General features: G+C 53.1%; 2 protein-coding genes across 8 annotated transcripts in view; one reads left to right on the forward strand and one right to left on the reverse strand.

Moving 5' to 3' along the window:
• NTPCR (nucleoside-triphosphatase, cancer-related) overlaps nucleotides 1–16518 on the forward strand; it is a 32571-nt gene extending 16053 nt beyond the window's left edge. The window contains exons 4-6 of one of the 4 annotated variants that reach the window (XM_058696172.1): nucleotides 6941–7150; nucleotides 7684–7752; nucleotides 15883–16518. In XM_058696172.1, coding sequence (XP_058552155.1) covers nucleotides 6941–7150; nucleotides 7684–7752; nucleotides 15883–15951 — 348 coding nt within the window. In that variant the 3' untranslated portion in view covers nucleotides 15952–16518. Of the gene's footprint in view, nucleotides 1–6001; nucleotides 6871–6940; nucleotides 7151–7683; nucleotides 8721–15882 lie in introns of those variants that run through there. The other 3 variants (XM_058696171.1, XM_058696169.1, XM_058696170.1) reach the window with 3 other exon arrangements.
• A 4566-nt stretch (nucleotides 16519–21084) lies between these two features.
• PCNX2 (pecanex 2) overlaps nucleotides 21085–26058 on the reverse strand; it is a 303842-nt gene continuing 298868 nt past the window's right edge. For all 4 annotated transcript variants that reach the window (XM_058696163.1, XM_058696164.1, XM_058696165.1 and 1 more), the window contains exons 33-34: nucleotides 23452–23900; nucleotides 21085–22010 (exon numbers count right to left, since the gene is read on the reverse strand). In XM_058696163.1, coding sequence (XP_058552146.1) covers nucleotides 21837–22010; nucleotides 23452–23900 — 623 coding nt within the window. In that variant the 3' untranslated portion in view covers nucleotides 21085–21836. The remainder of the gene's footprint in view (nucleotides 22011–23451; nucleotides 23901–26058) is intronic.

Raw genomic sequence — 26058 nt, forward strand, 5'->3', positions numbered from 1 at the left:
GCAGAGTGCTCCCTGAGCAGGCCTGGGGCAGAAGTTATGTAGACTGTTGCCTTTCTGCCTTTCACCCATCCGCCTTGCCCTGTTTGCAGCCCTCGCCACTGGCCTTGTCGTCTGGCACGCGTCAGTCCGAGGCCCTGCCTCCTTCGGAAGGAAGCTCACCCGTGGTGGGTTGTGCCTTGCTTGACGCTTAGACTGAGAAAATCTGAGTGTGAGTGTTCTCTTTTTTTTGTATTGATTCTAATTTTTGTCAATTGTATTGGGATGTAATGTTCCTCGTAGAGAAAATGACCGGGATAAGAATAATGCAGGACCACCTATATACTTGTTATCCAGAATCACCTGTCGTTAACATTTGCCCTGTGTGCGCTCACCCTCTCTCCCCACGTGTGTGCCCATGTGTGTTCGTACAAACACATAAACTTGTGGGGGGAACCATTTGAGAGTATGTTGCAGTCATCAGGGGGCTTCGCTTCTAAACGTTCAGTACAGTTTTCCTGAGAATAAGGACATAGTCTTGTATCATCAGTATAGTTCTCAACCTAAGTAAATTTTACAAGAAAATACTAATAATCTGCATTCCTCTGCCGTTTCGTCAGTTGCCTTAGGGCTGTCCTTTGTAACCTTTTTCCGTCTGGGCCAGGGTCCGGTATTACATTTAGTTGTCATATCTCCACGAGCTCCTTTAATCTGGAACGTCTTCTCAGCTCATCCTTCGTCATGTATGACATTGGCATTTTCAGAGAAAAGGTCCTACTTTCACAGGACATTCCTCTTTGGAGCTTTTCTGGTGTTTCTTTGTGACGGCTTCAGTCGGAAGACTGCACGACTGGTGCCGTGCCTTTCTTGGGCGTCTGCTCTCGAGGCGCGCCGTGTTTCATGATGTTGGTTTTGGTTACCTGAGCAAAGAATCGTCCAAACTCCCAATGTGTATTTACTCTTTTTTCTTTTGAAATTAATTCGCGTCGAGTGGGGAGACATGTTAAGGCCGTGCACATCCTCCTCATCAAAATTTCTCCTAGTTAATTCTGATTTCTTTTGACTTTATTGGATTATCTGAAAATAATAATTTTCACTCCAGACTTTGACTGGGAAGCCAATTTAACTGCTGCCTTTTGAAATATTTTCTGTACCAAGGTGAGCAGTAATTAAGCATACGATCATTGTTCATTCGAAAGCTGAATTACAAAAGCCATAATGGTTGATTTGTCCTCATCACCTCTGCCCTTCTTTACTTCTGTCCAGTCTTCTCATAAGTTACAAAAGAAGTCATCACTGTCCCACTGTAGCCAAATTATTCAGCTTTCTCTCTCTTAGGTAATTTCTAATAAAAGGATGTCAGACCGCAAGGATACTAAACCTGATGGGGCACCCGGGTGGCTCAGGCGGTTGAGCGTCTGACTTTTGATTTCAGCTCAGGTCATGATCTCCTAGCTCAAGAGTAGAAGCCCCTGTGCTAACAGTGCAGAACCTGTTTGGGATTCACTCTCTCCCTTTCTCTGCCTCACCCCTGCTCATGCTTTCTTTCTCTCAAAATAAATAAATAAATCAAAAAAAAAAAAAAAAAGATCCTAAGCTTGAATCAAATTTAAATATTGACTGAGGATTTTACTAAGCAAGAGGAGTTTTTAAAAACGTAGTTAGTAGAAACACAGCTGATAAGGAAGTGGCAGGAGTTAGCACGTGGGGGGACCTGGTCCTCTCTCGCTGAGTGCGAGGGAGAGAGGTGGAGGGCGGAGGGCCCTTCCCCTGCAGGCCACCTCTTAACCGCCTGCCAAAGCAGGCCACTCTGTATCCTGGATAAAAGGCTGTTGGTGGTGTTATTTGTTCTGAGACCCTGAGTGTGTCATTCTTTTGGAGTAATTGAGAGTAATGATTACTCCCAAGACAGGTCTGGGGCTCTGCCTCTGTAGCCCCTAGAAAGTACAGTGCCCTTGGTTCTCATTGGAGGCAAAAGTATTTTCCTTACAGTTAGATGGATTTCTTCCGTTCTTTCCTTCCATTTCCTTTGGTTCCTTTCTTCGATTTCCTTCCTTATTCACACTGAGAAGATGTGTGGGTGGTATTGCACGTGGGGTATGGAGGGGAGCTTTGGCATCAGGTGGTCTTGGGGTTGACACCCGGCTCTCACTTGGGAGCCCAGTGACTTTGTCTCACTGTTCCTCATCCTAAAACAGGGCTGCAGAGACCTGCTACACAAAGTTTCTAGGACTGAACGCGGAGTTCCCTGTAAAGTGTGTTAGTCCCGGGCCGCTAGGAGGGGCAGACGTAGGGATAGTTCTGATTGTTTCTGGTGAGAAGGCGAGTGGGGTGATGGGAGGCAGAACCTGGGGAAGGGCCTCACCTCGGCAGTCTGATTTGTGCGTGCCAGGGCCCCGGGGCCAGAGCCAGCTGGAAATCTGTCACGGACACCCACCAGCTCAGATGCCCAGGCTGGTCCCGAGGCGCTGGGATCACGAGGCGTAGCGGGTTCCCGATCCACTGGGCTGGCTGTCAGCCGGCAGATGCTGTTTCAGGCCCAGGATGGTGGAAGATCCTGAGGGCGCCGATCTGGTGCTCTGTAGACAGGCGCTCGAGTGGGCGAGCCCCAGAGAGGCCAGTTAGGACACCCCGGAGAAGCCTGGAGCCCTGGGCCCTGGGGTGGGAACGTCTGGCACCAGGGCAGGGACAGCTCCTGCCCAGGGCACGCCCCAGTAGAGAAGGGCTGGGCTGCAGGGCGCGTCAGGCAGTCTAGACATCTTGTCCTGGCCGCCAGCCTGTGACTTCCTCCCTGGGGACACACAGTCGAGTGCCACGAGACTGCTAAGGGATTTTGAAACTTTAGGCATGGAATAAGCACACATAAAAGTCTAGTCGGAGCCCTTCACTTTTAGCTGATAACTTGAGCTGTGGGCTGGCTTGGCTGTGGCCACTGTTCCACCATTTGCCTCTCTGGCTTCCCGGGACCGTGGCTGTTTGGGGGGCTCAGGGTCGTCATTCTGCCCCTGACGACTGCCACGTGCTCCCCAGTTCCCTCCTGCGACTTTGATACTCGTGGTCCCAGACAGGCCAGGCTGGGGGTCTGATAGTAAAGAAAATAATAAGTTCATACCCCCAGAAATACTTACGAAGTAAATCATTCACAGTAAGACAAATTCACTTTTTTCCATATAGTACTCTGGTTAAATGGAATTGCCTATTTTATTTAGGTTTACGTTTTCATTTGTGTTCTTAAAAGTGCTTTTAATTCTTTTTTTTTCTTTTTTTTTTCAACATTTTTTATTTATTTTTGGGACAGAGAGAGACAGAGCATGAACGGGGGAGGGGCAGAGAGAGAGGGAGACACAGAATCAGAAACAGGCTCCAGGCTCCGAGCCATCAGCCCAGAGCCTGACGCGGGGCTCGAACTCACGGACCGCGAGATCGTGACCTGGCTGAAGTCGGACGCTTAACCGACTGCGCCACCCAGGCGCCCCTTAAAAGTGCTTTTAAAGATTAAACAAGAAACTGAAAAAAGTCACACAATTTTTAGGTCTCTGGCGTAGCTGGTACACAGATATCTTGTTGCTCCCAACTGATTTAATCTTTCCAGAAAGCAAACTAGCTGAGTGTAAGCCAAGTTATAAAATTCTGCATGGCTTCCCTTACCACTGGCTGGTCAATATTACGACTCTGTCCCAAGGAAATATCCTTTCTCTCAGAACACCCCAAGAACTGAAATACGCCTTGCACAAACAAGTGTTTCTACCTCTTTGTGACAGTGAAAATATACAGTCATCTGAAACGTAGGCCCGAGATAGGGGTGGTGAGTGTGGGGAGAGGGGTGGTAAGTAGGGGGGGGTGGAGAGGGGTGGTGAGTGTGGGGAGAGGGGTGGTAAGTGGCCCCGGGAAGAGGGGTGGGGAGTTGGGGGGGGAGGGGAGCGGTGAGTGGTACAGGGGCTGCTGGGTAGCGTCCACAGTCCTGCCGCCTCTTACGTCCCGTGTGGAGAGAAGGTGTGGGAAGAAAAAAGACGCCAGGTGCGAAGCCGCCAGAAGTTCTTCGTGAGCTCCTTACCGCACACCTTCAGAGGTGATGCTCCAGGGGCCCATTATCACTTTCGCAGCCGCACTGGGGAGGGCTGGGGAGGCTCCTGGTAGTTTTCAGACCCGGGCCCTGGTGCCGGCAGGGTTTTATTACAGTGTGAACAGGATAATGTGTGCTCACTGGTTTGTTCTTATTTCCCTCTAAAGTTGCTTGAGTTTATATAAAAAAACAATCGTGAATATGATAGTGCTTCCTTTATCACAGGCTTGACTAAATGTTCACGTTATTTAGGAAAAACGGTGTTTACAGGCTTCTGAGTTTCTAATATCTCTCAATTGAGCATGAATAACTTAGCATTTTTTTGTCAAAAATCCCAGACTTATTTTCGAGATTCTTACAGTTTCTGGGTGATAAAAGTCCCTAATTCTAGACAGAATAAGGATTTCCTGTAAACTGAGGTTTGAAAACGAACATTTCCGATTGGTGCAACATAGCGTATGCATGTGTGTCCAGATATCTTTGCGTGGAAGCTTAAATAATGCCGGTGAGCTCCCGTTGGTGAACGTTGTAGGGAATCTGAGGAAAGGTGGTTGGAGAGCCTCGTGCTTTATGTTTATACCTACTCATATATTCACGTACGTGCCCATGTGCATATGTACGTGCTGCCTGCATATGTACATGTACACAGGCACACACATCTTATTGTTTCTCTTTCTCTGAATTGACTGCTTTCAAACTCTCATTTTGATGGGCCAGGATAGCACCCTGTTTGGCTTCTAGATGCCTGTGGAAGGATGACCTCTGCAATTATTCCTGGTCTCTGGAGGCAGCAGAATGCCCCAAATACTCCTTGGTAAGAGTCAGGCCATTGGGACGGCTTGCCCTTGTGGGGTGTCTGTTTTTATGCTAATGAGAAGGTAGCTGCCAGCTTTTAAAATGTCTCCCAAATTGGGCATTTGTTTTTGAAGGAGAAATTTGGAAATTAGCGATTGATTCCACAGACGCCCTCACCCCGTCGCTGGAGGGCAACACTAGCTGCCTCAGCTCAACTTTGCATCACTCAATTCCATGGAAAAGAAAAAGATGCATGGGGCCTCGTCCCTGCCTCTAAGAGCGGGAAACAGGTGCGCGTGCACAGACGCACACGCACGCACACACAAGTGGGTGCAATTGAGAGGTAAAAATGAAATGCCTTAAAAACACAGGAGTTTAAGGATACAGACCCTCTCTTGGATGTGCCCCTTCCTGGTCTTCCTGCTAATAAACTGAGTGGGAAAATATGTATGTGATATTAAGTCAGAAAAGAATAAAAGTACCACTTACATGAAAGTTTGAAAACCACTTCCCTAATGCTTGCCTTCAATAACTGCCTAGGATTAGACCCCAAATCTCATGTCGTCTATTCCAGAAGATGCCTAACTTGTCTTCCAGGTTCCACAAAGTTAGCGGCCTTTTGGGCACAACCTGTGGTCCTCCCTGGCTGGAATCTCTCATCTGTTGGATAGATTCCACCGTCCTCTGTGTACCATGCAGGCTTCGGGATCTTCCCCCAGTCCCATCTCTTGTGGGGACCACTGCCCCCCGCCGCCCCGACCGCACTGTACTCTGGCTTCAGGGTTGGCAGTTGAGCTAAATCTAGTTTAACTCAGCCCCGCCTTCTGAGAACATATTGACGTCATTATTTAAGGAGTCTAAGAACTATAGTGAAAAGTACTTTGTAGATCAGCTTTGCATAGAGGAAAATAATCATTTATACCAAGATACATAAAACGTATTTGTCACTCAGCATTCACTCAAGTGCTAATCTGTGTTGTGTCCCCGCTATGGAAGGACTGTTCATAGCTTTCTCTGGGAAGGCTTTCCAGAGAGGACATGTTTATGAGTGACCATTATCAGTGATCATTAGTGTTGCTGTGTAACAAGTTACCCCAGAATTTTGGGGTTTAACACCACGGACATCATCTCACACAGTTTTTCTGGGTCAGGAATCCAGGAATGGCTCAGCCGGGAGGTCCGGGCTCCCGTCTGTCATGAGGTTGCAGTCATCTGCTGCTTGACTGGGGAGGATTCGCCCCCCAGCTCACTCTCAGGGTTGCAGCGAGACCTCGGTTCCTTCCCACGTGGACTTGGCCATCAGCTGCCTGAGTGTGCTCACAAGACGGCAGCGAGCCATCCCAGAGAGAGAGAGATTGAGACCACAGTAGAAGCAGTGCGTTCTGCCTCGTCTCAGGGATGGTCGCGGGGACGAACGCTGAAACCCTGTGGCGGGGGACTGGACACGGGGGGAGTCCCAGGAGCTGGGAGGCAGTAGGGCCTGTGGAGGCTGGCCGCCACACCTGTTCCGAGAGGGGCTTTCAAGGAAGGAACGCAGTGAAGTCGTTAGGAAGGGAATCTGAGGTTTAAAGGGCACAGCCCTGCTCACTTTTTTCTTTTAACCAAGACTCCTTTCCTTTTAACTTTCCCTTCTTTCCACTGCCCCTTATAGTGCAGATTATGATACACACCGGCCTCTGCCTGCAGCGGCTTCCTCCTCCCAGTAGACGGGGAATCTCACACAGCTCAAAACCGAAAAAAAGAGGCCAGTATTATTAATAAGGGCTCCCAGACTTGCTGTCTCGTTTCGTTTAAACCTGAGGCATGTGGGTGCTGCTTCTTTCCTGGGTGGATATAAATACAGAGCTTGGTTATTATTGGAACCATTCTAGAAGAGAGAAAATTGCCAGGAACCTGGGTGGCTTAGGGAACTGAATTTTCTGGTTGCTGCGGTTTCCAAGGGAGCTCTTCCAGATCCGTTTGCCAGTTAAGTGTCCCGTGGAGACGATCTTCTGCCTTCCGGAGCTTAACTGACTCGCCCTGGGATGGCTTAGCTGGTGAGTGGCTGGGGAGCGGGACCCCTGGGCCCTTTGCCTCAGGTGACCCTGGCGTCTTTGTTGTCTTCAGGCAGGTCCCGGCAGCGGCCCAGGGCAGAGAGTGTGTGTCATCGATGAGATTGGGAAAATGGAGCTCTTCAGTCAGCCTTTCATCCAGGCTGTCCGCCAGACGCTGTCCACGCCGGGGACCGTCGTCCTGGGCACAATCCCGGTGCCTAAAGGGAAGCCGCTGGCCCTCGTGGAAGAGATAAGAAACAGGAACGACGTTCAGGTGTTCAGTGTGAGTACAACCGGTCCCTGCGTCTGTGACAGTGGAGCGGGTGACCTCAGCGGGGTGGCTCTGAGGTGTGCCTTTGCTCTGAAAGACCATCTCTCCACCCCCCTCCCCCCACCCCGCCTTAGGCTAGATCCAGGTGAGTCTGATTTTCTAGGAACTTACAGAACTTAAGTCATACGTGTCATGGATGAAAGGACACATGTCCCTGTGGCCTCCGTCTGCCACAGAGCAGCGCTGTGCACCAGGAGTTTCCCCGATGATGGAAATGCGCTCTCTGCGCTGGCCAGTGCGCTGGCCATCAGCCGCCTGTCACTGTTTATGTTTCAAGCAAATGAAAGATTCGTTTCTTCAGTCCCTTTGGCCACACGGACAGCACGCCTGCAGTCTGCCCTGACAGGCTCCCGGGGGGCTACCGGGGGGCTGTCGGGGTTCTGCGGTGCGGCACGTGGGAGGCAGGACCGGTGCTGTCACACTATCCTGTGGCGATGTCGGAGCCGACGTACGGGCCTCTGACAGCCCTTTGTCTGTGTCCTTAGATGCTGTCTTGCGCCGTGCCACCCTTCTGTCGGCGAGAGCCGCGTCTCCGCCGGGCTCTGCCCATACCTGCTCTCCCCACCCCCACCCCCCGTTTCAACCCAGGCCCTGCGAGGGCCCCGGAACAAGGAGGCTGGCAGGGCCGCCCCACCAGCCAGAACGGGAGGCAAGCTCCGGCTGCCAGGTACCACGAGCGCCGGATGTCGCTGGCTGCCGTGCCTCCGCCGTGGCCCGCCGGTCCTAGCGGGCCGTCCGCGTGCCGTCACCACAGTCTCCAGGGGTACTGTGGGGGCAGGAGACACATGTCAGGGTCAGAGCAGCCAGACTTGGAAAACTTGGTGCAGTCCTTGCTCCTTTCCTTCATTTAGTAAGTGTCGACCGGGTTCCACTGTGAGCGAGGTTGCGATGCTGAACAAGACCACGTCCCCGCCCCCCGGAGTGGACTTGCTGAGGGGGGGGGCCGGACCGCAGCAGCGCGGGCACACAGCTCAGCCATGCGGATGTTGCTAAGTGTGGAGAAGATAGGCAGGTTGGCGCGGTCGTTGGGCTGGAGGTGGCTGGGGAGACGGGTCCAGCCAGGGAGCCTCTCGGAGGAGCTCACGGGTGAGCGGGCGGCCCCGAGAGGCCACGTGCTCGGCGACATCTGTGAAGTTGGGGCCCTCGTCTTCAGTTTCGTGCTGTTCTTTTTCTCTGTCTCTTACTTTACGTGGCCTCCAAGTGAGTTCGTGGTTGTGTTTCTAAAGTTCCTGTGGAAATAGAGGCAGTGAACAGTGAGAGATGACGAAAGACGAGTGGTTCTCAGGCCAGGCGGCTTCCAGGCGGGAGGTGGGGAGTGGCAGGTCCAGAGACTGGCCGTCTGCAGACCAGCACGGTCTACGAGCCGTGAGTGGGATCAGGGGAGTTGGCCCTGATGTCCAGAGGAGAACATCGTGTCTTAAAATAATACCACATCTTCTCCTCTAAAACTGGAAATTATTCTCTGGGCAAAGTGATCATTGCTCCTAATGATGTGAAAATAAAATGATTGGCTTTTGGTTAATTATGCGAGAGATAGGGGCTTATGTACCCCGTTATTCTTCTCTTTCATGTGTTCCTTTGGAGCTTGTGTGATCTTTCTGTTCCCGTTTTATATGAGGAATCTCATTTTCCATATGTGCAAACTTAGGGCTTCGATTAGATATTTCTGGCATCCTTTGTGTTTCTAACACGCAGTAGAGTTCTCCGAATCCATGTTTGAGAGCAGCCTCTGTGTCCAGCACTTAGTCCGACAGCACACGTGAAGCATGTCCCCTTCCCTCAAGAAAGATAGATGATGTGACAGTCAAGATCTGGAAGCAGAGAAGGGAGAGAATTCTGTGAGCAGAAGGGGGGTGGGGAGAGGTGTCCTGAAGGAAGTGGTTCTTGTGGGGTTTTGAGGGAGGAAGTGGAGAAAAGAAGGACAAGAAGGAAGAACATTCCGGGTAAGGCAGTAGGTTGTGTAAGGTAGGGAGGGCAGCCTCTCCTTGCGAACAGCTGCGCGTGTCAGGACCGTGGAGACGGGACTGAACTCGTGGGGGAAAGTACGCCCCTTGACGTTACTCCTATCGTAGGGACTTGTTCTTTTCTTTTCTTTTTTTAAGTTTATTCATTTATTTTGAGAGAGAGAGGGAGAGAGAACACATGAGCGGGGGCAGGGCAGAGAGAGAGGGAGGGAGAGAGAATCCCACGCAGGCTCCACACTGTCGGTGCAGAGCCCAACACAGGGCTCAAACCCACCAACCGTGAGGTTGTGGCTGGAGATGAAATCAAGAGTCGGACGCTTAACGAGCTGAGCCATGCCGGCGCCCCGTCTAGACTTATTCTTAGTAGCGTCAGGCAAACAGCACTGCCTTTCAGAAAAACACCTGGAAACTTCCAGTTCTAGATACGGTGGAATAGACACACTTCTCCCTGTTCCTCCTGTGAGCTGTAGCTGAAACTGTTGGACGTTACACATAAAACAAACGTAGGGAGACCTGACTGGTGGAAAGAAGGTGGCACTCCGGCTAGGAAGCTCAGCCAGGGGACCCACCACAGACACAGCTGAAAATCGCTTGTGCTGCCAGGAACCGGGAAAAGCAACTTGAGTGAAAACACCAACACGTGCCAACAGCAAGGTGACGTGAGCGTTAGAATCGCAGGGCCGAGGTTTGAAAGCAGCCGTCACAAAAACGCTTCCGTGATCACTTGCCAACACATTTGAAATACAAGAAAAATAGAAAGTCTCGATGAAGAAATGAAAAGGTCTAGCAAAGCTATGGGAGACATAAAGAAGAGTCAAATAAAAATTGTGGAACCAAAATAACTGAATGAGGTAAGTCTCTGGCGGGACTCCCCAGCAGAATGGAGACAACAGAGGAAAGAAATGGTAAACCTGGAGGTAGAACAATAGAAATTGCCCAACAGAGCAGACTTGAGGAGGGGGGTGGCGAGGAAGAACAGAGCCTCAGGGACTTGCGGTACTATAATAAAAGATCTAACGCTCCCGTCATTGGAGGATGGTCTTGGTAATTTAGAAGCTTCTGTCGTGGTGTGGGTATTGACGGTCGCCTTCCTGTTAGGTTTCTCTTTAGGAAGCTTGGTTAAATTTTTTTTTTTTTTCATGTCTTGTAGAGTTTACTGGTCTCTAAGTGTGGCCACTGAAAAATGGTTTTAATTTATTTCATAGTTGCTTATTTGAGTATAATTACATTAATGCTGCAGAGGCAAGAGAGGAAGATCTCCATGGATCAAGATTACTAGAAAGAGCTGTGTGCACTGTTTTCCTCGTTCTCTAGTAACACGAAGAAAAGATTTTATCCCTGCTCGTCACTTCCTGCCACACACATGCACATGTACACACACACATACACACGCACGCACATGCACGCACGAGTTCGGTTGTCTTAGAGGCATTTAGAAAGCATATTTCTTTGGATTTCCTTTGAAATATCTGCTTGATGGAAACGCTGGGAATGTTATTTGCTGATGGGACAGAAGAGGCAGCTGGAGCCTGGAACGTTCATTTAGATGCCGACGTGGCCACCAGTCACTGAGCACTGGACTTGGGTGCTGTGCCCAGTACTGTAGACCCACCAGTGCAGACTTCACAGTACCCCGGTGGGTGTGTCACGTAACCTTTATTTTATCAAGGCTGCATAGCATGTCCAAGGTCTCAGTAGGCTGCAGAGCTAGGGTTCAAGGCTCCGTCTGTCTCACTTCCAAGCCTGAGTGTTAGCATAATGCCGTCCTGTTTCCTTTGTTGACGGGGTGGTTCAGATGATTTTGCTAAAAAAAAAAAAAAATCTCAGGTTCCTGGAAATCATTTGGTTTTCTACTTTATAAAGTGTTGCTATAACTAAAATCTATTCCACTATCCTGAATTCAGAGCCTTTTATACTTGTCTTTTTTTCCATAAAGCAGTTTTTATGCTTTTAATTTTTATTTGTGGATTGTAAGATCACAAGAATAACAGGAAGTAGGTCCCGACTTCCTTCCATTTTGAAAATTCTTAGACCTCTTCTTGTTCCTTGGTGGGTTTTTTCACCAAGCAGGGCATAAAGCATGTTAGTCTCACTAACATGAGAATGGGAATTTGCAAAACGTTGAAAAAAAAAAAAAAAAAAAAAAAGGGGCGCCTGGGTGGCGCAGTCGGTTAAGCGTCCGACTTCAGCCAGGTCACGATCTCGCGGTCCGTGAGTTCGAGCCCCGCGTCAGGCTCTGGGCTGATGGCTCGGAGCCTGGAGCCTGTTTCCGATTCTGTGTCTCCCTCTCTCTCTGCCCCTCCCCCGTTCATGCTCTGTCTCTCTCTGTCCCAAAAATAAATAAAAAAACGTTGAAAAAAAGAATGGGAATTTGCTGCTGCCCTCCCGGTCTGTGGACTCCTGCAGATACAGGAGTGAGAGAATATCTGTTAACCTCTGGGTGGAAAGTCAGGCAGAGTGTTTGTAGAAGTTGACGAGCCAGTCCTGAAATTCACGTGGAGATGGGAAGGACCCCACTGAAACAGTCTTGAGAAAGAACGATGTTGGAGGACTCCTACTTCCTGATTTTGAAACTTACTACAACCTTCAGTGATCGGGACAGTACGGTCCTGGCCGAAGGCTGGACACATAGATCAATAGAATAGAACTAAAAGTCCAGAAATAAATCCTTACGTCGAGGATCAGTTCATTTTCAGCAAGCGTGCTGAGACAATGTAATGAGGAAAGAAATGTTTTTCAGCAAACTGCATCCAGTGCTGGAAAACTGGACATCCTCATGCACAGAAGGCAGTTGGACCCTTACATCATCTACCAGAGTTAACTCAGAGTAGGATCCTAGGCCTAAATTTAAGAACTAAACTATAGTTCTCGGAAGAAAATACAGAAGGAAATCTTGTAAACTCAAGGCAGGCAAAGTCTTACTTGATACAACGTGAAAATAATTCTTGGCTTGGAAACTTTAACCTCCATGAAAAAAGTAGAGCAAAAGGGATTGGATTCAGGAATAATCCTAATTTTAGGTTCAGTAACCTAAAGACACAACATGAAACAGGCTAGTAATAACTTTGGATGTGTGTTAACTTATGATAACAAGCATTGTCAAATTTCTTTCTGTAATCCGTTGCTTACTAGGAACTTGTCAGGGTCTTTCCCACAGGTTCAAGGAAAATAACGTATGTGCGGTGAGGGGCATTTTCCCTGCTGCCTGTTCCTGTATCTGAATATACACAGCTTCGCTGATGTCCGGGTGTCCAGGTTGTTGACTGGTCGCTCTCAGGTCCTTCTGTGGCCCCTGGAGGCAGCACACACAGAGCAACGTGGATGCTTAAGACGGTCAGAGTCTTCACAATCTTTATGTTATCGCTCAGCTGTGTTTCAAAGACCCTGCTCAGCTCAGAATGCAGTAAACATTTACTGGGCACCCCCACCCCCACCATGTGCCAGACACAGGATGAATGAGATGCCCCTGTCCCCAGGGAACTTAGGGTCTGATCTTCATCAAGGGCCACTGGACAGGGCAGAGGGCTCAGGTCTCACTTGGCATCCTTTCTCTTGAGGCTGCAGTGCAGTGGGGTGGAGAGTGCAGGGGCTTCCTTCCTGCGTTCTTCCTCAGCTCGTTCTCTTCTGCGCCCAGTGCTGTCTCCTCGGTAAGGGCTTTCTGTGGCCAGCCTTCTGGTGGTTGAATACAAGACAAGGATTGTGCGTGCAGGGGAGGGCCCCTGAGGCTGACAGATGATTTTTACTTGTTCTCGCATTTGAGAGCCCGTCTTCAACGCGCAAGGAACGTAACAGTAATAACTGAACACTGTAGACAGTTTCATATAGACCTCTTACTGTGGAATTTTCAGAAACAATCTTAGGGCAATCAAAGGGGGGTAGCAAAATATTAATGTCATTTTTTGCGTTCGTCACATTTTTAACACAAAAACATTCTCAAAATGAATCTTTTCCAGTGTTTATTTTTTTCTATGGAACTCAGGCTTGGAGCGTGCCCTCAGCGTGTGGGACACACCGCCTCCGCCCCTGCTGTGACACCCTTACCCCCGACAGCTCCCGCGGAGGGCCCGGGTGGGGCGGGGGCTCACTCACATCTGGGCGATGGAGCTGGGGCGTGCTCGCCAACCGGAGGCCCGGCGTGAAGTTGAACCGAGACCAGATGGGGCCTTGCGAGCTGGGTCCTGAGACCAGGGTGGCCACGTGATCATGACCGTACGAAGTAGATGGTGAGGCATTGCCCAGACATACAGAACTGTGCCTGCGTGGCCTGTAAGCGCTCCTTTTTATTCCCTCTGAAGCCCCACGCCTGTTAGATCCCCCTGCTCTGCCCGCCCTGGCTGTGCCGCCTAACCAGCCTCCACGCAGACCCGGCACCTGGGGTCATGGGGCTTCCCACCTTCTCAGCCTTCCTTCCCAGGCCCCCCCGAGCGCCCTCTCGAAAGCCTGGGGATTTACGGAGTAGGCATGGAGCCTCCGCTCCTGCCCCAGCCTCCCTGCAGATGTGGATTCTGCCCCCACCCACCCTCCGTGCTCTCCTCACGGCAGCTCGCATTTACAACCGAGCACCAGTGGGACTGTCCCCCGTACAAGTGGAGGATCAAATGCCCATGACCGTGCACTCCTTTCGGTGGCTGGCTAGAGAACCCAGGGGATAGTTGAGGCAGGGGTGCCTGGAACGAGCAGTGCCCGAGTTGCCCCTTCTTTCTCACCTGTGCAAAGTTGGCGTTAATTCTTTCCCTCTGGTCCAAGTGGTCTCTTCTTTTCCTCCCTCTCCCTCTCCTCCTCCCCCCCCTCCCCCACGTCTCCTGTACTCTCCTTTCCTCTGTCTTTCCTTTGCGTCCCTCCTCTCCCAGCTCCACGTCTCCTGTGTTATAAATCTTACATTTCTAGGGGAAGTAGCCCCGAATGCCCCTAATCTTGTATTCTGCCCTCAGAAGCACACGATAAACTGTCACAGACTCTAAGGGCAGAGCCTAGGGGAGTTCCTGGTGAAGTCAGCAGGGAGGAAGGGATCTAACGGCCCCTCTCCGCTAGCACAGTGGGGTTACGAAGCCCCCTGATGAGCCTGCCAGTTCCCACCACTGTCTCCCTCTTTCCTCCGTTCACATCAGCAGACTTCCTTGAATGCAAACAGCAGAGAGGCACTTGGCTAATTTAAGCAAAAACAGCAACAGAAAGCCTTGCAAGGCTGTGTGGCAGTTTCTCCTCAAGCCGGAGCAGAGCTGATGGTCCTCCTGGGACCACAGACCAGAGCAACAGGGCAAGGACTAGTGCACCGCGTCCTTGGACTTAGTGTTAGAGGTGGTGGCCTCGCCGTTTGCTGCTTGACTCAGTCCTTTCAGGACTCGGGCTCTCGGGAGGCTCTTCAGGCCCAGCTGGAACTCGTTGGCCGGGAGCCAGTTTCCTAGATGACGTCGTCTCCCAGGGGAAGGTCACAGTGCTCTTTGAGGAGGGTGAGTGGGTGCTGGGGAACCACGGGGATGAAGCCCGCCGTGCGTCTCCATCACACGTTCATTTAGCGCCTGCTCTGTGCCAGGTGGTCCGTTAGACATGGGCGGATGTGGACTCGTGCAGTGGGCAGTCCGGTCTCCGGGTCCGCCGGCACTGAGCCTGCTGGCTCTCCAGATGCACTCACTTCCTCTTTCTGCGATTCTTTGCTTTCGTCTTTGGGGGACCTTCTCCCGTGTCCACCGGTCAAAATTCAGTCCAGTCCAGTCCACGGAAGTCTTTTCTCGCCCCGCTGCAGCTCCCGTGCGCCTCTCCAGAGTTTCTCTCCCGGACCCTTTACCACCAGTGCGCTCACTGTCCACATCTGTCCCTCTGTTCTGCTCTGCCAGCTCCATGAGGTCAAGTCCCTATCGGAGTCCTCTCTGTGTCCCTGGTACCTTGCGCAGTTTCTGGTCGCCACCCCATCGATGTTGAGTGGGTGCGTGTGGGGGCCGAGCAGAAGGCACACACAGGTGACAGCTGAGGAGGTGGCCCTGCCCCTATCACCGTCCTGGTTGGACCGCCCACCGTCCAACCCCCCACCCAGGGAGGGGCATCTAAATGCTTTTCTTGGACTCATTGGGACCACAGTAGGAAAGGAAAGGAAAGGAAAATGAAAACAGATCACCGGGTAAAGTGTGAATGAACTCCCGGTTCCTTTGTGGAAGGATGCGAATTACAGAGGTTGTAGCCGGAGTGGGGGATCCAGGTCTAGCCTCTGCTGTGTCCCCAGCTACCTCCGAGGGCTCAGTGTGGTCCCTGCACCCCCCGGACTTAGCTTCCCCATCCTGCAGATGGGGAGTTGACTGACGTCAGAGGCTCCTCGCCATGTAGAGGACGAGAGGCTTTTCCATGTAGAGAGACGAGTAGATTACTGACTTCTGGGACTTCCCAGAGTTCAGGTTCGGCCACTCTCGGTGGGCTCCTCGTAGGCGGTTCTGGTTCAGGTCAGGTCGCACGGGGGCTGCGTCCCACCTGCATTGACGTCTACCCAGAGCCCCATGAGGGGGTCAGCTCCCGGCTCCTCGTGGTTAGAACCACTTCCACTGTCTGAGCTGTCGCTTTGCAGAAGCGGGGGTGGCATTCGACCTCGCGTGTCCTGTCCTCACAGCACTCTTGGCCGGGGCTTACGAAACCTGCCCCCCCTTCCCAGGCTCTCCCCGTAGAGCACTGCCTGTCAGAGGATTGAGGAAAAGGAAGGGACTCTGAAGCCTTCTGTCTTGCTTCCTCCCACAGGTCACCAAGGAGAACAGGAACCGCCTTCTGCCAGATATCGTGACGTGTGTGCAGAGCGGCAGGCAGTGAAGACGGCTTGCATCCCTGCTTCGTGCACTTGAAAAGGTGTGCTGGTTCACGCGGAGCCTCCTTGGGGCCCTGCCTGGCAAGGACTTAGGCCTTCCGGCTTCGGAAGCCTTGTGGGCCTTTCCGGAGAAAGCCTGACAGCTGTTCTCCAAAAAAATGTTTAAAAGATCAGTTAGCCTTAATGCCCGACCGGCGCCCCACGATGAACAGTCCGCCGCGGCTTATTTATGCCGAGGGGGTCTGTTTATTTCCCCTTGCAGTTACGTGTATGATTCTGGTAAATTATGGAATGAGAAATGGCTTTCGGAGTATTAGATGGAACTCGCCCCCACTGAAGTTCATAAGCGTGTTCCGGGGAAGGGGGAGAGGAGCGGCCGCTACCTAATCGATTTTGCACGTCCTGAACTCAGACCCTGCTCCAGTTGCAGCTGTGGTTTCAAGGGACACTAGTTACTTGGTTTGTAAAAACAGTTCAGGGAAAGGCCAGTTTCGGTCCTCCCCGCCCATCCCATCGTCTGTTTGCTTATTGCTTAATAAAATAAAAATAAATGTGTTGGTGCAAACGCGTGAGCCCTGTGTGGGAGGCAGGTCTTCATTCTGTACTCAGGCCTGTGGGTTCGGGTCGGAGCCCCCACTCTGGCCGCATCAACTTAGACGCGGCCTTAAACCGTTCCGTGCCCCGTTTCCCTTCCAGAATAAGGGGGAAACGAGTGTCGTCCAAGGAAGGCGATGCCACAGCGTGGAAGGAAGCCGGCAGCAGCCGTCCGTGTGATCCCCTGGGGAGGGCCCAGTGCCGGGAGCTGGGGCTGTCGAGAATGGTGTGGAAAGTTCAGGTTCAGCCTGTCGCGGGGCGGCTGTGGAAAAGATGGCAGGTGGTTGACGGTACTACGGTGACCGCACGGTGCTTTTGGGTCCTTTCTGGTGCAGATGCGCAAATCTCCAGGATACGTGAGCAGCCAGCCTTAGCTCCAGACCCAGCTGGCACGGATGCCAGGCGTGCCCCTGTCTGGAAGGGTGGCCCGGTCTGGGCGTGCGGAGTGAGGGGTCCTGGGCACTGGGCACACTGGACAGTACGGGAAGCACTTGTGTCTCTGAGGCGGGACAGTGGTCGGTGGCCCGTGACGGGCTCTTTGGTCAGGATCCTTTCTTTGGTGTTTCCCCAGGAAGCCTCCCGAAGCTTGGTCCGGATGTGCTGAGCCTTTGAGGGGTCACAGCTGAAAGGCCTACCAGCTTATGAACTAATCTCTTATTACAGATCCAGAGTGGGGACGAGGGCATCTCTGTCCCGCTGCCCATGCCCGGTTGGGCTGTTCAGGGCATCTGACAGGCTGTGCGTGACCTGCGCCAGGCTCGCCAGACCTGAAGGAGGGCCATACGCGGGTGTGGTCTGTGCACCTCCGTGTGTCCGGATGGCCACGCCACTGACTCAAGCAGCAGAGGCTTCCCCGAGCCCCGGGAGCCTGGCCGCTGCCTCAGACCTACTCGCCAATGCCCACAGTCCTGAGGATCCCCGTGCGGCCTCAGGTAAACTGAGAAAGGGAACAGGCTGGGGAAGCGTCACCTACGTGCCCCTGAAGACGGACCCCGCACAGGCCTGGTGCAGCCGGTCCGCCCTGGCCAGAGGGAGCCCATCACGTGGAGCCTTTACTGGCCCTGCAGGAGGGGCCTGTCTGTCAAAGTGCGAAGGGACGTTCTCCTCTCTGCTGCTTGTCCTGAGCTCTGTGTTTTCAGTCATGACTATATAGTACACTGACTGTGTCTGAGAAGGAAAGCTAGTGAAATTTCTCGCAAGAAGGTAAAATCGCTAGTTTGCGGGCACTGAGAGCTGAAACCAGATGGGCTGTGGAGGGTGAGTGAAACAGGGTCCTCGGAGGTACCCAGTGTGCAGAACAGATTTGGGACGGCCCCCAACACGTAGAGGGGATGCAAGCTTCTGCGTGCTTCCTCTTCAATGGTAAAGAAACCTGCCTTTAGTGGCATATACAGAGTTTGAACCAAGTCTGTGTGGCTCCAAAGCCCAATGTCTTTCCACTCCTCCCACTCTGTCCCTGTTGAAGCTTTCTGTCCTTTTCTGTGCATCGTTTGCCCCCAGATCTCGGAGCTGACATTTTGCTGGGATAAACTGGCAGCTATAAACTGGAAGAGCATTTCGTGGTGGCTCTGGCAGGGACCTTAAATAATTTGTCAGGATGATCGGGGGCACATATGAAGATACCAGAAGCTCTCCCTGTGTTTTAAGAAGTTTAATAAAGGATAATGCTGTGGTCTGAATGTCTGTGTCCCCCCCCCCAGATTCTTATGTTGAAATCTAAGTCCCAGTGCGATGGTGTTAGGCGGGAGGCCTTGGGGAGGGGATCCGGTCGTGAGGGTGGAGCCCTCATGAACGAAATTAGGGCCCTTATAAGAGATCGGGGAGGGCTCTCCCCTCTGCCTCCCAGGGACACCGCGAGTTGGCCATCTGTGAACCGGGAGGCAGGCCCTCACCAGGCACTGAATCTGCTGGCGCCTCGATCTTGGGCCTCCCAGCCTCCTGACCGTGAGAAATCAGCATTTGCTGTCCCAGCCCCCCCAGTCTGTGGTACCAGATCAGATGACTTCACAAATGACTCTAACCCACAACTGACCGCGCACAGCCCATAGAAGGCGCATTCTGAGTGTTCAAGAGACGCTGAGGCAGAACACCACTGGAGGCCCGCGTACCGAGCACAGGCCAGGACCGGAGGGGAAGCGGGGGGCGTGGGTCCACCCGTACCGGTGCCACTACCCGAGACGAGGCGCCCTGGGTGAGGAAGGGGTGCGGTGGCAGGGACGGGCTGACGTCAGGAGCTCCCGTTTATATCTGAGTTTGAAATGCCTACTCTTCAAATCCAGACACCTAACAGATAGTTGGGTCGGGGGCCAGACTTGAAGGAAGAATTCACTTTGAAAACACGAAATGGACAGGTGTACTGCTTGTGTGAAGAGTTTCAGCTAGAATAACATGGTTGGACGGGACAGAGCAGAACAGATGTGGAGAATGAGTTGACTGCACCACCAGCCACTTACGGCACAGCGTTTTAAAAAAAAACTTTTTTCCCCCCTGCCTCTGAATATGCGCATGTGCAGGGATGGACGAGTCTCTCAAATTCATGGGCCCTCATCTGTCAGGGCTCCCAGCACAATTGCAAGTCCAGAGGCCCCCTCCATTCTCAGCCCCCAGGTCATCCAGGGTGGGGTAGGGGGCGATGGTGGCCCAGAAAAAGTGGAATGGCCCTTTCCCCTCTCTCTCTTCCCGTCTTGGAATTCACGAAGGTTGCATCTGGGAAGATTGCACACATGGGTGTGTGTGTTGTGTGCTGATGGCGGGTGCTGTGTCCCCAGAACGTAATGACTTGGACCAAATCACTGGACAGTGGAGGAGGCCTGAGAGGGGCTGAGGACACAAGGGCTGCGCTGCACACCTTACGGGCAAGGAGACGCCGGAGCATCGAGTGATTTTAGAAAACTACCTGCCAGATGGTTTCAGCGCACAGTGCAAACCCATTGATTTAGAATCAATAATGCCCGGTTAGCCACACGATTTATATCAAACCTCTTTAGAGGGAAAACCGTTTCGTTCAGTGTCCAAAAACATAACCCTTTGTATGCTGGCAGCGCATTTAAACGACTCCTGCAGGAGATGTCACCTTAGGAATATCGCCTTTAAATGGGGGCTAATCCGGTGTCTTGCAAGGAATTCTCTGGTGCGCGTCAAAAACGGAAAGGTGATTCGCCACAATGTAGAGGAAAAGCGTGGCTGCATTGCCCACCGGCCTGCAGGGTCCAGGAAGGGGTCCGACTCCATCTCTCCCTTTGTGGGCACGCGTGCCTGCGCACGTAAGCGTGTGTGCGTGTACGCACTCCCGCCATGCACGCCCGGAGGATTCTACTCCCGCAGACAACGCACGCTTGCATTCGGATCCGAGGACTTTGGCCTTCGCTGTTGTTGACAAACCATAACCAAGCTGCTCTGCTCCCTCTGCACCGAGAACTGGGATACGCGGCCGAGTCTGCAGTTAGGGAAGCCGCTCCCGAAGCACCAGCAGAACAACGCACAGGAGCAGTGGGAGCTCTCGGCTTCTCGTTTACATTGACGTGTCTCTCCACCGGTTGGTTTTCCAGCTCTTTCAGGAGATTCATTTCCTTATTTTTTTCTTAATGTTTATTTTTGAGAGACAGAATGTGAGCGGGGGAGGGGCAGAGAGACGGGGAGACCCAGAATCCGAAGCAGGCTCCAGGCTCTGAGCTGTCAGCACAGAGCCCGACGTGGGGCTCGGACCCACCAACCGTGAGATCATGACCTGAGAGCCAAAGCCGATGCTTAACTGACCGAGCCACCCAGGTGCCCCAGGAGATTCATTTTCTGTGGAACACAATGGCTTTCTGTGTCGCTTGCTTCTGGATGCCCACTGGGTGGTCAGCTCACATCAGGCTGCTACTGGGCATCTGTCGTTTTTCTTATGGAATTCATGGAAATGCCCTTTGTGGGGAGGCCACGCTCACAGCTCAGGGCCGGGCATTTAGTCCTGAGGGCTTGGCTGTAAAGTGGCCCAAGAGGATTTCAGGGACTGCCAGCCAAGTTTGGTTTGGCCAGTTTGGAGAACTACAGTAAGGTTCTATCAGCCTCTCATTAGACAATCACCTGCATTTAAATCAGCCAACTTTGCATTTCTAGGGATCACTGATGTGAGAACAATGTACTGTGCCTCTGCTTACAGAGCCTACCTATTATTATTACTTGGCAATTCTTATTTTGAAAAAAGAAAAAGTATTACCATCTACTTACTGGTGGGGGGGGGGAAGGAAATTCTCCACCACGCCCTCCCCTACTCCCCACACTTCCAAATCCTAGATTCCTTGAAGAAACTTGCAGAACTGTTTCCAAAATGAGAATTTCTAACTCTTTTCTTTCCAGAAGGGATGAACCACAGGCCGGTGATGATACTCTTCATGGACCCCCTCGCCCCCCCCCCCCCCCACCCCTTACATCCACAAGGAACTGGGTTTCTGCTTTACCCGGTAGGGGGTCTTCAGGTGGGCAAAGTCCCAGAATTTGCCCAAATGTCATTCTCACTATAAAGGCTACAGCAGAATTCAAGCAACAACCGGACACGACAGTAACTGTAAACATTTTAATTCCAAAAACGAAGGTGTGTGCACGTGTTCTGTGACACGGGAAGGATCGCTCGGCTCGGAAAACCAGCGAACATTCCTGTGAGCGTATGGGAGCGCCGGGCGAGACAGGCCTGGTTGTGGGAAGCCGGGGACTACAGTTGAGCGTCATGGGATTCCAGGTGGCTTTCCGTGCTCCCACAGGCCTAGATTTCTAAACTTGGGTCACTAGCGTCGCTGGATCTCTCACGGGATACTTTAGACCCAACTTCATGCACTACCACGTATCTTGCAGAAAAGCTGCCACTGGCTTACACTGACTTGACGTCTGCATAAATATTATAAAGAAGTGAGCTTTTCTTTATGCGTAGATTGAACCCTACTGCGTTTGACCAGCGGATGGTACGATGGGTGCTGCTGTCCCTTTAACGTGGTAACGGTAATGTATAAAATGCCAATTATTAACATGCACTTGTCTTAGTTTCTTCAGGGCAGGAAAGAGTTATTTATGTGCTCTACTTACTCTATTTAAGATATTACATGGCTTTTTGTTAGAATTTTCAAATTCTGGAAAGTGTGTTGTGCGTCCCACGTCTGGGGGGCTCCGGGGGTGGCTTGGAGCCGTGTCGGGGGAAGGGTGTGTGCTGCCCCGTGTTTTATCCTCACGTGAGACTCTTCCAGAACCCGAGGTAAAGTCACTGTTGGCTACAGCAGCTCTCGTTTTTCCACAGGAGGGGCTCCTGGCCAGCCCTGCCCCCCTACTGCTCATCGGACGCACTTTGCTGGGAAGCCGTGTCGTCCAGGCCCATGTCCTCCTGGCTTGCTCTCCTGCACATCAGCCCCCCGTTCTCTGCCATGGCCTCGGCCAGACGGCGGTCGCGAAGCTGCCCCTGCTCGGTGGCCTCGGTGGGTTCACACGGCTCAGAGAGGTGCTTCCAGAGAGAAAGGAGAGGCAGGGGTCTCAGCAAATGTTACCTACTGCCGCTTCGAATCCCCACCCGCCGCCGCAGGGGCCGACCTAACCTGCCAACGCGGCAGGTCCCAGGTCAGATGCGGGGGCCCCGGGGTTCTAGCTTCGGTGGGGAAGGAAGGAAAACGGGTCCAATGTGCCGGGGGGGGGAGGGGCAGCTAGGGGCTCTGCACACAGGGACCTTTCCCCAGGTCATGTGGCCATGCTGGGAACACGGGCCCTCGGGGGAGAGGTCACCGTGTGCCTGGATTTCCTGGGTTCTGGCCAGCGTTCCCCCCACACACACACTTCCCGCCTGGCAGGAACGCTCAGTACGGCAGGTTTGCCCCTGAACCGTCATACGGATGGCTATTTACCCTGGGTGCACAGAGTGCCAAGGGCCCAGCTGTCCTGTTGGAAAGAGGGAAACCGAATTTGCCAGAATCCCAGAACCAACCCACAGACGGCATCTTAAACCGATTGAGTGGTGGGAGAAAAGTCTGTTACTGTGCATTTTTATGAGGGAAGCTTGATTAGACCTTAGTGACCTAACTAAACCTAGTTACAACTCCTGAAGGAGCCAGCCTCCTTGCCCTTGGCGGTGTGGCCTGGGGGCTCCAGGAGGCCCACAACCCCACCACTGCCGCGGCCCCACGGCCCCGCGGAAGGGGTTCCTGCCGACCGTGGACCCAGGGGTGGGAAGGGCACCTTCCCGTGGCGTGGCCCCCGTCAGCCCGCTGCAGACAAGTCCCCCAACCAGAGAGGGGCAGGCCGTGACTCCCGTGCTTTTTAGAGCAGGAGAATGTGTGAACACCCAGAAGGAGTTCGGGAGACCTGCACTGTGACACCCAAGTGCGCCCTGTGCCTCCCGTCCTCGCCTCCTGACCGCTGGGTGGGGAGTGTCCGTTCACTCACTTTCTCGCTTACGAAGCGCGAGTGTTCGCCTCACGTCCGCTCGCCTGGAGCTCTGGGTAAGGAGCCGTTTGCTTAAGGGGAGTCCCTCAACCTCTCGTTTCCTAGCATTTAAATACATGCGCAGAAGGCCACACCACGGCAGCTTTCAGATTGAATCCGGCGGAAGGAACGGACTGTAGTCTGACGCCGGTGTTGATGTGTGTTCTTCCCCCTCCCTCGGGCCAGACTGGCGTGAAAAGGGAACGAAGGAGAACGTGTTCCTGCTCTGGGGGGAAGTGGACCTGCTCGCATCCCGGGCTCGGAGCTAAGGAGAACAGTTCAGCCCAGCTCCGGTGTCTCGCAGGCTCCATACTGCCTGCCGTGTGTCATCACCTGCGGGACGTGTGCCGTGCGACTTGTCTGCCTCCGCGCACGGCCAGAACACCTCCTGTCTGGGGCCCCCGTGGACGAGGCAATGGCAGACGCGGGGGCCCGCACGCCCACCCTGGCCCGCCGGCCGAGCCCCTTACCCGTGTGGCCTGGCTGGCGGCCCGGGCCGAGGGGCCCATGACGATGTTGACGCTGCTGGACGACTGGGTGTCGCTGGTGTTGCCCCCCTCCGCGGCAGAGAGTCCAGAAATGACCAGAGCACTCGAGAAGCTCCTCTTGCCGAAGAGGAAGCTCAGGGTGGAGCTGGTGGACGAGCCCAGACTGGACCTGATCAGCGCCTCGGCCCGCTCGCGGACGCTCAGGTGGCCCGTGGTGGTGACCGGTGGGGGCTGCGAGTGCAGGGACGCGGCCGAGGTGTGCAGGGACAGCCGGCTGCCCGAGAGCCTCTGGGCCAGCTCGTGGACCGACGTGGACGTCTGCAGGAAGGCCGGGTGGCTCTCTAGGATGGGGCCCGATGAGCTCAGCACGGGCAGCCTTTGGCTCAACGCCTCGTGTGCTTGGACAGACTGGCTCCGGCCTTTCCTCCCGCCTGTAAAAGAAAGCGGAACCGGCTGCCACAGCAAGTGCTTACCAACGTCAAGGTCTGTGCGGCGAGACGGGCAGCTGGGCCCCAGGTTGGTCCACTGTTGCCAAGGCCGGGACGGCCCCTCCCGGGACCCTGAGGACGTGGCTTGAGCCAAGAGCCCCCGGCAGCCCCCGGGCGAGTGGAAGTGTTGCCACGGGGAGCGGGGGTCAGGGTGATCGACGAGAGTCCTGCGTTTCCGGAAGCTCCAGACCCGGGCACCCTGGGATGTGTCACTTGACAGTGTAATTTGACCCTAGCAAGCAAATCCAATTCGGTTCCTGCTTCAAGACCTTGGCTCCTATGCTCATCTGATAAGCAGCGATAAAGGGAAGAAACATACAGGCTTGTGTCATTTTTAGTTGCCTCAAAAGGTGAGGGGGGAATGGTTGAGCCACCTGCCTCAGCCTTCGTTTTCTACAAAAGTTTTCCCCTAAAATCAAGGTCATTAAGAAGCAGCCCTCACAGGTGTGACTGGCCAGGCCCAGGCCCGCATTGACATGCGCGTGGTCCCCAACTCCCTCGTGCCGGCCACGCCTGGGCTCAGGGCTCCTGCTGAGGCTTGCGGACACAAGGCCATTCTCGACAGAAGGGTTCCGACTGCCCCAAAGGCTTGGTCCTGCCCATGTCTCTGGGAGAAGGGAGCGACCGCTGGCAGTTTCATAGGGAAGCGGGGGGAGGAAGGCGTGTGCTCGCCAGGACGCTGAGTCGCTTAATGTAAGCATCGACAATTTCTAGGCTCTAATTCTGAACTATCATTTTGAAGGGAGCAGATAGTGACCTCACACACGGTTCTACCAACTGCCTTATCGACATGTCTCCCGAAGCCGCGACAATGTAGGCATTCAGTCGGTAAAAACAGAGGGGCTAAAGGGCTGGCCCCCTGAGGACTGTCCCGTGCATTTTCTCATGTTCCACCTCACCCCAAATGTCCCAAGTTAGTAATTGTGCATCTGGCGATTCTAAAATCCTTACGTATGTGTATAGGAGGCCCCGAGAAGAGACATGTCCTTGAGAGAGAGTGCCTTAGGGACCCTATTAATACAGAGATTCCAGGGGTCTCCTCCAGCCCCGCCTCCACTCTGCCTCTTTTTGGCTGCAAGGGCCCTCTGCCTCATGTGGATCCAGTGCAGTGTAGACAGCAGGATGGGGGGGGAGGGTGCCCGTCTCCACAGGTGTCCCCACCTGGTCGCTCCTGCCCACCTGCTGGAGGGACCCACCCACGGTGCCGCTCAGAGTCCCACAGGACTGGGAGGAGCGTGGGCAGCCCCTGGCCTGGCACTCTCAACCTGGTGCCGGCGCCCATCTGATCCACCCACACCGAAGAGCTAAGTTACCCTCTCAGAGGGAAAAACGGGGAGAAAAGGGACCCTGACGAATGCGAATTAGCAGAGACGGTGATTTGGTAGTCTGTTCAGTCTGACAAGGCCAAACATCTGTTTGTGATTTATACCGTAATGCTGATTGCTGTCCAAAAATACCCTACATTCATCCGCAAGTCAGTGATTTTGATGGCTGGGTAGCGGACCACCCGTGCTCGGTGGGGGAACTCGTCAGCGGGCCCCAGAAACAAAGGGACGAAGACCCATCTGTCCGTCCAAGAGGAATGGTCTGTGTTCTGTGCAAGATAACGTGCCTCCCCGCATCTCGCTTTACTCTTGTTGCCTTTTGTGGTTGTTATTGCTGCTCTTAATTTTTTTTTTAATTAATTCTGCAAGTGGAACAAGTAAGCAAATCGTGCTAAATTCATCTGTGCTGTTCAGGGTAATTATTTCCCAATTTTACTTACTTTGCCAGTTCATTATCAAATGAGGAGCGTTTGTAGGGCAAACCTCCTTAGAACCCGGGTTGAAATACCATAGAAATTACCCTCCTTGGTTCATCACGTTGGCACCATTCCTCCATCCTTGATGGTTATGTGACAGGTTCTGGGACGCCTCCTATTAGAGAGCATAGCCTTCCTGTCCAGTCTGGGATTCAGATTAGTTATGAATTCCTAACTGCCATCCCACACACAAGTAGGCCACCAGCCTCCACCACAGCGACCAGTCCCCTTCCGGCTGGGACGTCTACTTCTTGGCATGGCAAGAAGACTGCAGGCCGTCGGGCCGTGATCGAGACCGTA

This window comes from Neofelis nebulosa, chromosome 13 (genome assembly GCF_028018385.1).
Source record: "Neofelis nebulosa isolate mNeoNeb1 chromosome 13, mNeoNeb1.pri, whole genome shotgun sequence".
Lineage (NCBI taxonomy): Eukaryota > Metazoa > Chordata > Mammalia > Carnivora > Felidae > Neofelis > Neofelis nebulosa.